Source organism: Pinus tabuliformis, chromosome 4_1 (genome assembly GCF_031772625.1).
Source record: "Pinus tabuliformis cultivar Carrire ecotype Pingquan chromosome 4_1, CPIR1, whole genome shotgun sequence".
In the NCBI taxonomy this organism is placed as follows: Eukaryota; Viridiplantae; Streptophyta; class Pinopsida; order Pinales; family Pinaceae; genus Pinus; species Pinus tabuliformis.
The window spans coordinates 472615899-472627589 of NC_142303.1; the positions used below are offsets into that span (position 1 = coordinate 472615899).

General features: G+C 36.6%; 1 protein-coding gene across 1 annotated transcript; it reads left to right on the forward strand.

Annotated features, from left to right (window-relative positions):
- The first annotated feature begins 6371 nt into the window (after positions 1-6371).
- On the forward strand, positions 6372-8246 carry LOC149176508 (disease resistance protein At4g27190-like). The gene is made up of 3 exons (XM_089421496.1): positions 6372-6605; positions 6756-7935; positions 8029-8246. The coding sequence occupies exons 1-3, from the start codon at positions 6372-6374 to the stop codon at positions 8244-8246; spliced, it is 1632 nt and encodes a 543-aa protein (XP_089277622.1).
- The last annotated feature ends 3445 nt before the right edge of the window (positions 8247-11691 follow it).

An 11691-nucleotide genomic window follows, 5' to 3' on the forward strand; every position in this document is an offset into this window, starting at 1 on the left:
CGATTGCTTTTGGTTATTGTGGTCAAGAATATAAGGGTTTTAGAAGTGGTATGAACTAAATTGAAAAAATTGTGGCAAGCAAAATCTCAGGTTAGGGCTAAAGGCAACTTTGTATTTATTCTCTTTTTTTACTTTGCCGCCATAATTTATGGTAGATTGTTGCTACAATTGCTATACTAGCATAGGATCTCGAATGCATTTGAAGGGTTTTGTAGATAAAGGCTATCATCTCTGTATTTTTCTTACTGTTGAAAGATGAATATTGCGTGGCAGGCACCTCTGGAGTTGCGGGAGCTACATGTTTATGCTCCTCTTTCAATGTTCCCAAAGTCCATTGGACGAATGAAGCACATTGAAAAGATTGTGGTGACTTGTATGTCAGATTTGATTCATCTCAAAACTTTACCAGAGGAATTCTGTCATTTGTCCTCACTGCAATACCTGCACCTAAGATGCCCAGATATGAAGTCTCTGCTTGATTCTTTTGGGTTCTTAACAAATCTCCAGCACCTCAATCTCTCTCGTTGCCGGAGTTTGCACGGGCTTCCAAATTCTTTCGGGAGTTTAATTCGACTTAAATATCTGAATTTGGATTATTGATCCGATTTGACCTTGTTGGAGGAAACATTTGCAAATATCAGGACACTTGAATATCTAAACCTTTCGGACTGCAAGAGCATGGAAGTGTTGCCTCGCCAAGTTGCACATCAACTGTCCCTGGAAATATTAATCCTGTCATAGACAAATTTAAAAGAATTGCCTGGGGATATTGGAAACCTAAGTAGTTTGGAAGAATTTTCTTTGGGAAATGCTTTGTTGGAAATGCTGCCCTGTTCTCTAGGTCACCTGAGCAGCTTGAAGAAGTTGTGGGTTTCTGATTGCCCATAATTGAAATCTTTGCCCCATTCATTAGGACTGTTGACTTAGCTGTCAACGTTGTGGGTTGGAGGCTGTGGAATACAGTTCTTACGATCAACAAATTCTGCCTCAGTTTTGATGGATCCGAGGCATCCGATCATGCAAAGCTGACCAATAGATGAGTTCCATTTTTCGTCAGCAGGTAATGTTAGACCATTAAGGCTTGATCGTTCTATAGCCACTGTCTCTGAGAAGGAGGAACAATTCGAAAACAACACTAACATTTGTAACACCTGATTTAGCAACACTAGAATCAGATGGATCTATACATCTTATATCCTGCACAATAAGCTTTGTATTATTAAAGCTGCCATCGGTGCGCTGAACTTTGTCATCCCTCATGAATGTACCCAACTTGCTACAAAAGTCATCTGTGCCATTACATTGCCAATTGGGAACCACGTCCAAAATCTAGCCAGATGTAAGTTGCAGTAGAGTTGAACATAATTGTTCCCCTCTATATATTTCAATACATTTTGACCAGAAATTGTCGGCATATGGGTAAGGATCACAAGCCTTTGCCACCAGGGACTCAACAATTCCAATTTAATAATCCTATCGGCCTCTCTTTGTACCTTTTGGGACAATTGCTAGTTTATTAGATGTGGAGAAGAATTGAAGAATTGAATTATTTAAGTGATAAATTATTTTCTAATTTTATTAATTTTAATATATATATATATATATAGATATTTGGTAAAATTATAATTAAGATAATTTTTTTATTTTTATTTTTTATTGGGCAATATTATATTGAGTGTAAAAGAAATTATATTATTTTTCAATTTCATATTAATCACCAGAGTAATTATGTCTTTGGTCAATTTCATTTTGAATATTCAAAAAATTACACATTTATATATATATATATATATATATATAAAGTTTATAAATTAAATATTTATGTGTATATTTGATTTATAATTCACATTGAATTATTTATTTATTTATTTATTTTTTTAAATATTTAAATGTCATTTAGAGAGTCTGTGTAAATATTAATAGTATTATACATCTCTCTTTTGAAGAAGTAAAATAAATTTGTAATTTTTTTTAACTTTCAATTATTTATATTTCTCTTTGTTTAATATATATATATATTAGATATTAAAATATTTTATTTCAAATTGATATTGAAATGCATTTGTAGTTATTAATATCATTTATAATATTATATATCAATTTATGTTAAACATAAATATAAACACATATCTCCTAAATATCTCCTTCACATTAGATTGTAAATACTATTTTTCAAGACAACATCTTTTATTTTTACGTTGATAATATTAATAAATTCCAAGTACTTATAAATAAATGATTGCAATTAAAAAAGTTATATAAATTACTAGTATAATTATTAAATTAAAATAAATTTGTTAAAGTGATATTTTTTATTAAATTAGTAAAATTGTTAGTATTAATTATTAATATTAATATTTTTTTTAAATACGCTATATTTTTATATTTAAAATTACAGTTTAAATAATGAAAAATTACTATTTAAGTTACGAAGAATTAAATTTCCTCATTAAATTAATTATACAAAATTTACTAAACAATCCAATGGTGCGATTTGCCTTGTTCCCTGAACACTCTACATAAAGCTTCGGATTGCCACTGTCCGTTTTGATAATTATTTGGTTGTGTATGACTCATGACTGATGTTTGAATATATATAGATGTGTGGGGTCGGCAAAATTTGTCATAATTACTGCTCTGAGAACACAGTTTTGTAATAAGAATAAGAGTTGTTTAACGATGCCAAGGCAGGGAATTGCCTGGCGATCAAAAGTGGTTGGAATCTGGGCAAACAAATTTCAAAAATCTTGTAGAGACAGTGTTTGAATTGTATTTTTGATGGTGGAAACGGATTCAGCACCATCAAAAACGTCAAAAACACATAAAATTTTGAAATTTTACAAATTTCAAGATCTAAAAATAACCGTCACTTTCGAGGGACCAGCAGCTAAGCTTCTCATTTCCAGAAGAGGTATGAAATCACCAATGCCATAAATTTCTCAAATAATAAAATAATTGAATTAAATTCTCATGGTAGAATTTCTGCAGCGGAAAAAGAAAATTAGAAAATCCCCAGCTCCCAGTCTTCTGGCAGCTGGAAGGGAATCCCAAAATTTTCCATTAACACATCCAACGGAGGAATATCCTCTAAGTTGAAAGATCCACCATTCTCCATACTTTCAAATGGTACTGAATCCCCAAATGTCGCACCCTGCTCCCAAGTAATCTGTTCGCTATTAATGTCATATTCCTTTTCCAAACCATATGATGAGGATTCCGCGCCATTCTCAGAACGAAGCCGGAATTCTTCTGCGGCGAACTTTGCCGCCGCAGTTTGAATTTGCTGCGGTGATAGAAATGAAGCGCAGGAAACTTTCGGCGGAGAGTGGGGAAAATTGAGCTTGGCCTTGGATCCTCTGAGGCAATACACGGCAAAGTCATATGCACGGGCAGCTTTTTCCGGGGTGTCGTAGGAGCCCAACCAAATTCTGCCACTGGAATTGGGAATTCGAACTTCCGACACCCATTTCCCCCATTTTCTCATCCGGATTCCCTTGAAGTGCCGCGACTTCAGTGAGCAGCGGTTGGCACTGCGGCGGCAGCTCTGGTTTCGCGAGGGTTTAGTCATTGCAAGATTTTGCAGGGGAGTCGCACTGAGGACGTGCTGGTAAAATTTGAAGTCTGTCAAGGGAGGAAGTAGTGAGAGGATTTGAAATCAGAATCACAGAGTGGTAGCTACTAGAGTTGTGGAAGTGAATGTCTGCGGGATGAGATTGTTTGGTGTAAGTGCCAACAGATATATAGAGACCGAAAACGTGTTGAGTGCATGGGATCTTTTGTGGCATGGTCTAAGAAGTTAATATACGCGCAGCCGATTTAGAATTAAAAACATGGGAACCGGCTTGGTGTGAATGTGTGTTGGACGAGTCTGAACTTTTATCCAGGGGAACCAGCTTGGTGTGAATGCGTTTGGACGAGTCTAAAGAAGAAAGTTTAGACTACGGTAATGTGGAATATTCCCGAAATTCATTGGTTACTTTCGTCCATCGCACATTCAAATTCCGGCTGACTTTCCACTTGTCTTGTTGTCCATCAAATAGTGCCAGCAGAGGAAACGCTTTAGGCCAGGACAGATTTTGTGCCGCTATGTTGTATTTAATGGTGATTTTTTTTTTTATCAAAAGGTGGAAAAACCTATCAAACTCAGTTTGTCAAACCAACAGTGAGGACAGCCATCTCTGGCTGCTATCCGCAAATGTCAGTTGACACATCACTGTTATCAAGGAAAACCACGCCACCTGAAATAACCCGCTGGTGGTCCGTAAGGGAGCAGGCTTTCACTCCTGCCAGATGCCTCTGGGGCTTGGGCCGTTAACCTGTTTCATCTGGGGCTTGGGCCGTTAACCTGTTTCCTTACGTCCGAGGAAGACGAGCTCTTAGCCAAGCGAAGCAGTTTTAGGGCATACTCGAGGCCCAATATTTAATGGTGATCTTACTAATATATAAAAAATAAAATAGTGAAATTTTGAAGTATTTAAAATTTAAGGATATTATATTATTTAGTTTGGCAATATCCATGTCGTTATATATTAATATAATCACATAAATGTGGTTGATACAGTGTGATAGCTATTATTTTTTATTAATTGTAATTGTGTTATTATTATCAAAGCCAACCTAACAATTTAAAATTTATTATTATTATAATTTTGAATTAATAAAACTTAAAGTGATAAAATTTGAAATAAACTAATCTAAAATTTAAAGGAATTGTTTTTAGTGCGATTTTTTGAACTTTTTGGTAATAGAATTCGGTCGAAAAAATTTGAGGTAAAATCTTGATTTGTGTTATTTAAACTAGTTTTTTGATTCTATATATAAATTCAGCACAATAAAAAACCTCTAAGATACTTCGATTGTGCAGGGCTTACACATCAAATTTGTGATTTCAATAAATTCCAGAGGGATTTTAGAGAAATTAGACCGGAGAAACATCCAAAAAATCACACTAAAAACAACTCAAAACTTAAATAATAAAACCTAAAACCTAATTCTAAAAGTAATAAACCTAAATAATAAACTAATATTTTTTTAAACTAAATTTATAAACCTATATTTTAACATATATCTTTTAAATCCAATATAATAAACTTAAAAAGTAAAACATAAACTAGAATATATAGCTTAACATAAAATCATTTCACTTGAACATAAGTGTATGTCTAACGAGGTGGAGGAATTGCCCGGATGGTTAAAAGTGGTCGGAATCCGGGCAAAAAAATTTCAAAAAATCTTGTAGAGGCAGTGTTCGAATAGTGTTTTTGATGGTAGAAATGGATTTAGGACCATCAAAAACGTCTAAAACACCTAAAATTTTGAAGTTTAACAACTATAACTTGAATTTACAAAAATCTTTGCCAGATTTTCTCTAAATATAACCGGAATTTCAATAACTTTCCACACAACTCCTCCCCCTCATTAGATTACGCGTAAGTGAAATGAGTTTTCTTTTTCGAAAAAAACCAAAAAAACAAATATAAATCGACGATAATCTAGCCAAGCAACTAAAGTTGAAAATAACATGAAGAACATTGTGGAAGGTTGGGCTAAAAAACCGAACAATTTTTTGAATATAATATTTTTTCACATTTCTCACTGAAATACAATCCGAACAAGACATCTAATCAATCACTCATAACATTAACATTTTAATTATCAAATTCTTCTTTTATTTTTGTGTAATAATATTTTTGAGGAAACAACCAACTGCCTCATGCCCCTGGGCGATGCCTGGTGTAACTGCCGTCTAATTAGGCCGATCAGCCTTCCTTTGATTGAGCTTTTCGTCTACACTTTGTTTCTCTGCTTGACAGTTGGGTGCACTTTCGATTGACAGTTGGCATGCACCTTCAACTGCCCTATGGTTGACATTTGTCGTGCAACTCCATTCCTGTTTCTCCTCTTTAGCTCTCTGCTCTTCCTGTTTTCTTCCACGACCATTTCTATTCCTCCTGTTTCCGCTTTCTGCTCTTTCTGTTCTCTCCACGCTCTGCTGCAATAATGTTTTCATGCTCTCCACTAACTGCTGCAATGATGTGTCCCATTTCTGCTATGCAATCTGTTGTGCACGACCTAGCCATCGGTTATTTCAGTATACCCTGTTTACAGCCTCGTTTTACTGTTTAGAAATTGTTCACTCAAGCCTCATTTTACTGTTTAGAAATTGTTCGCTCAAGTGCTCATAGTGGAAAGATGTCTGGGAAGGATCAAGGATGCCCTTACAGAAGCCATGACTCTATTCGCTGCAGCCAAGAAACAGCAAGAGTGAGGGTGTGGCCTCCTTTTTTGCAATTCTGACCTCCCCGCGAAAATTAGAATTTGGAAAGTAAGATACGATTCCCTATCGCAAGAGCTTGAAATGGTTTTTTTCGATGTCCTCCCATGCAGAGCAGATTGTGTCCTTAGCCGCTCCTCGAGCACAACACCTTCTTCAACCTGTGCCCGACTCCGGATTCGTAGGGGCGGGCATTAAATCTGCCCGGGAGAAGCTGCAGGGTTGGTTGGAGGGAGCTTATTGCGAAGCTCGTGTAAGCGGTGTATATGGTAAAGGGGGTGTGGGTAAGACATCCTTCCTCAAAATCATCTACAATACCTACAAGAAAGAGGTCAGTCATTTCTTTGATCTCGTCATTTGGTTTACAGTTTGTGGGAACTTTGAAATTGAACAGTTCTACAATACCTACAAGAAAGAGGTCAGTCGTTTCTTTGATCTCGTCATTTGGTTTACAATTTGTGGGAACTTTGAAATTGAATAGTTGCAGGCTTCCATTGCGGAGGCTCTAAATATAAGTATGGAGGAAAATGATAATCCTGAGACGAAAAAGATGAAATTGAGTGCATCTCTAGACAAAAAGAAATTGCTTCTTATATTGGACAACATTGGGAAGGAAATAGATCTTAGTGAAGTGGGCGTCAGAATTGGGGATAATACTGGTAGCAAACTCTTAGTCTCCAGCCGCAGCACACAAGTGATTGAAAAGATGGGAGCAAAGGATTACTCCCTGGAGATAGAACCCTTGTCCTCAGATGAAGGCTGGGACTTATTTAGAAAAGGAGCTTTTGAAAATGGACCTGAGAATGATATTGTAGAGGCTAGAGCGAGAGAAATTGCCTCGGATTGCAGAGGCTTGCCATTGGCCATAAATGCAGTTGCTGGAGCGATGAGGTTTAAAAAGACTGAGAATGAGTGGAGCCATGCTTTAAATTTGATGAGAAAGAGAGATGCTTCCGTCCCAACAAATCTCAGGGCCATTGACGCAGAGCTTTATCAGGTGTTAAGATGGACTTACAATGAATTGTCAGAATTCCATCTAAAGATTTTTTTTCTAAATTGTGCAGCATTTTTGGAAGATAAAGAAATTGCCGTGGAGACGCTGGTGCAGATGTGGGACGCGGAAGGCTTCCTCAACAAGCCAGGGACACCTTATTTTATGGATGCTGGGCGGCAATGCATTGATGAACTAGTAAGAAGGTGCCTGGTGGAGCATGTGGAGTATATTGTTGATGATGACTATCACAGTGTCGAGTATTTAAAGATTCATGAAGCTTTTCATGACATGGCAATTGACATAGGCCAAAAGGAGGGAACATGCTTATTTGCAGCAGGTCAACAGTTGCAGAGCTTTCCGACTGACAAAGTTTCCAGGGATTGCAGACGAATATCAGTGAGGTATAATGCTATTCGTGATGTGCCAAATGATTTGAGATGTTTAGAACTGAGGAGTTTGGTTTTAGCCTCCAATATTCGTTTGGAAAAGATTCCAGAAGAATTGTTCAACAATACCCCGTCTCTTCAGGTTTTGGATTTGTCATCCTCTCCAATAAAAGGATTACCAACCTTGAAGCAACTTCAACAGCTTCAGTTTCTCAACTTGTCTAACTGCTCCAAGCTTGCTGATTTTCCTGACAGCCTCTGTAGTATCCTGTCACATAAAGGTTTGGATTTGTCATAAACTCCAATAAAATCATTCCCTGAGAACTTTTGTAATCTATCTAGTCTTCATGTTTTGACTCTTAATTCTTGTATAGAATTGGATGCACTGCCGAATAAAATAGGAGGTCTTCAGAATCTAAAGCATCTCAAGCTGGATGCATGCTTTAGTCTCAAGAAGATTCCAGAAAATCTTTCTCAGCTCACTTCATTGAACACTCTCATTTTTCCATTAATGGAGTCTACTTGTGCAATGGGTGTGGAAGATCTCTCAAAGCTCTCCAGTCTCATGGAGCTGACAACGGTGGTTAAATAAGAAACTGGAGACTGACAATGGTGGTGAAAACAGAAACTGCAATGGGTATAATGGATGAGATGAGAAGCTTAACATTAGAATGTGACAATGATGCTGTTGCAGGTGCAGATAGAGATGGTGTAGCCCCTGAGTGTGGTATTCTCCAAAACATAGGGAATATGAAGAAATTACAGGATTTTCATCTCATTAATTATCAGCAGGCAACTCTACCCAACAGTATTTGTAAGTTACAAAATATCAGAGTGTTACCTTTTGCGCTCATGTTACCAATTGGAGGATCTTCCTACCTTGGAGGAGACCAAATGTGAAATTGCAGGTGAGTCTGCCTTGGAGGAGACCAAAAGCAAAACTGCGGGTAAGTCTTTTCCCATGTTAGAAAAATTAGTTTTAAGAAACTTGCTCAAGGTAAGATCCCTAGTTGCAGGGTCATCTGGTGAGTGGAATGAAGGAACAATGTCCCGACTTCAATTATTGGTAATTATCAATTGTCCATCATTGCAAAGGTTTCCAAAGGGAATGAAGCTGCCTAAATTAAAAGAACTACAAATTACTATGTGCAATCAGTTGATGGAGCTGGACATTGGCAGTGGCAGTTATCCAATGTTAGAGTCTTTAACATTGGATGAACTAAACAAGTTAGAGAATATAGCTGGATCTGATGGGTGGAATGAAAGTACATTATCTAAACTCCAAATCATGGAATTCATCGATTGCCCTTTGTTGTTGTTATTAAAGAGTCAGAATGCCCTGAATGCAGAAGGTTGTTTTGTGCTCAATGTGGTGTGCCATGGCATGTGGGTTTGGATTGCTCTGACCTGGAGAAATTGTCTATTCCTGAGAGGGACAAAGATGATTTGTTGCTCTTAAAGCTCGCCAAAAAAAAAGATTGGCGACTGTGTGGAAAATGTGGACAAATTGTTGAAAAAACATCTGGATGCTGTCACATGATTTGCAGGTCAGTAAACTGGTAAAATGCATTTTGTTGAATATTTTTTTTTGATAATACCCTATTCATCTTTGATAAAGATAATTGGTTCCAATCTGAAAATTAGATTTTCTAATGATAGTTGTAGGTTATGATATCTTTACTGTGTGCATATGGATGCCTAAGTATTTTCAGTTGAAAAGCAAAGCTACATACTAATTGTCCATGGCTTAACAAAGATGTTTCTTCAAATGTATCTAGCTTAGGGCCATGAACTCCAGTGCAAAAATGAGAACTACAAACGTAGCAGCAAGGCAACCTCACATGGAAGAGAACTTGAGAAGGTATTTTGCCAATAATGTGTCAGGGTGTTAGAGCGAGACAGATCAAAATTAAAGAAAATTTCCTTTGATTTGCATGATCTCATGTATAAGTAACAAAACAAACTAAGTTTTTTTTATCATAACTTATAAGGGTGTCTAACCAGCTTCATAGCAGGTTAAACAGTAAACAGCTTACTTAGTTACCTGATATAACCAAACAACATTTGCAGCTATCAAATAAAACCTAGTATATCATAAGCAAATCATCTGAATACAATCATACCTGCTTGATCTCGGGTGGGGCAGGAAGTTCAGGAGCTAAATCTTCTCTCTCAGCAGGATCATATCCAACTGCTTCATCATCATCTGTAAATACTTCTTCGTGCTCCCAATCATCTCCTGCAAGTTAATTGACCATTCTCAGAGAAAAGCAAGCACTATTTAGTATTGAGTAGTTAGGTATAGTCTATAGTTGGGCCCCAAAATTTTTTAGGAGATGGAAATGCATCACAATGTGATGTTGAATTCTTGTCTGTGAAAAGAATATGTATACATAGTTTTTAGAATAAACTTACTCGAGAACTATACCCTACTTTTATGTTGAACCATTTTAGTTTATATTTGTATTAATCATAATACCTCTGGCGTAGCTTGTGTCAAACCGTTATACTTGTTTCCAATGATCCATAACAAATTACAAATTACAGATCCTAAACAAAGATATTCAATTGGTACAAATGATGTGCAGGCATTGCAAAGTTCCATCTTCCAAATGGCTGTTTGATTATTTTTCCAAACAAAAGTATCTTATGCACTGCAGTGTCCACCTTCATAAGAGCAGATAAATAATTCCAATTTGCAATCACAAAGGATGATCCAGTTTTATGTTGCCTTCCCATGTCATGACTGGCTGCTTCATCATCCCCAAGAATTTTTAGCAGATGGCAATGCATCTCAATGTGCTATGGAAATCTTGTTTGTGGAACGAATATGCATACATAATTTTTAGACTAGATCAAGAACCTACTACAGAACAATACCCTACTTTTACGTTGAATCATTTTAGTTTACACACGCATTAATAATAATAACTATGGTGTAGCTTGTGTCAAACTCTTATACTTGTTTCCATCTTCCAAATGGCTATTTGATTATTTAATTCCAAACAAAAGTATCTTATGAACTGCAATGTTCATCTTCACAAAAGCACATACAACAAATCATCGCTGTAGGTTATGATATCTTTACTTTGTGCATATGGATGCCTAAGTATTTTCTGTTGAAAAGAAAAGCTACATACTAAAACTCCATGGCTTAACAAAGATGTTTCTTCAAATGTATCTAGCTTAGGGAAATACTATTTCAGTTGAAAAGCAAAGCTACATACTAATTCTCCATGGCTTAACAAAGATGTTTCTTCAAATGTATCTAGCTTAGGGAAACCTAGTATTTGAAAACTACTTAACTAAAACCTTTCCCTCGCCTCTGGTGAAACTGTCATTGAAATTTGTTGTTCAATAGTGGAAAACTAAGAGGCATTGCTTGGTTATTTAAACCACAAGGAGAACTGACACATATGGTGGAAATGCAAATCAAAGTGGAAGAATGATACACTGCCTTGCAAATGCTTTCAGCATTAACTACTTGTGTGCTGATTAATTCTTTAAAGTTTCTTCAGTTTTTCAGCTCAGAGTTCATGTTTGCTCTGTTTTACCAATTTTTTTAGCTTTGGGCTTTTGAAAAGTTGCACCTCGGGATCTATATTTGCTCATTACCAATCCATTAGCTTTGTTACTGATTTCTGTAAGGAGATGCTAACTTTTGTCACCTGTTACAACCGAGATCTACCTCTAAGCCACAGGCCAAAGTGGCCCATCATTTTCTTTTCTATGTTAATATAAGCTGGGGTTTTGATGATTGTAATAACTTTTGTTTCTCTTCTGTGGGAAATTTTGTGCAGGAGTTCAAACGGTGTATATAAATAGAAAGATGCAGAAAGTGACAGTCACGGGATATGTGAAGCCGAACAAGGTACTGAAGAAAGTGAAACGCACTGGGAAGCATGCAGAACTGTGGCCATACGTGCCATACAGCTCGGTTACCCAGCCTTTCTCTACTCAGAATTATGACAAGAAAGCCCTTGCTGGGTTTTTGAGGAAAGAGAGCTTCAACACCAGTTCTGTCTCCAACCACCAAG

Coding starts and splice junctions, on each gene's coding strand:
- LOC149176508 (XM_089421496.1), top strand. CDS start 6,372: ATGTCCTCCCATGCAGAGCAGATTGTGTCCTTAGCCGCTCCTCGAGCA. Junction 6,606..6,755: donor ACAATACCTACAAGAAAGAG/GTCAGTCATTTC, acceptor GAAATTGAATAG/TTGCAGGCTTCCATTGCGGA. Junction 7,936..8,028: donor TAGTATCCTGTCACATAAAG/GTTTGGATTTGT, acceptor ATTCTTGTATAG/AATTGGATGCACTGCCGAAT.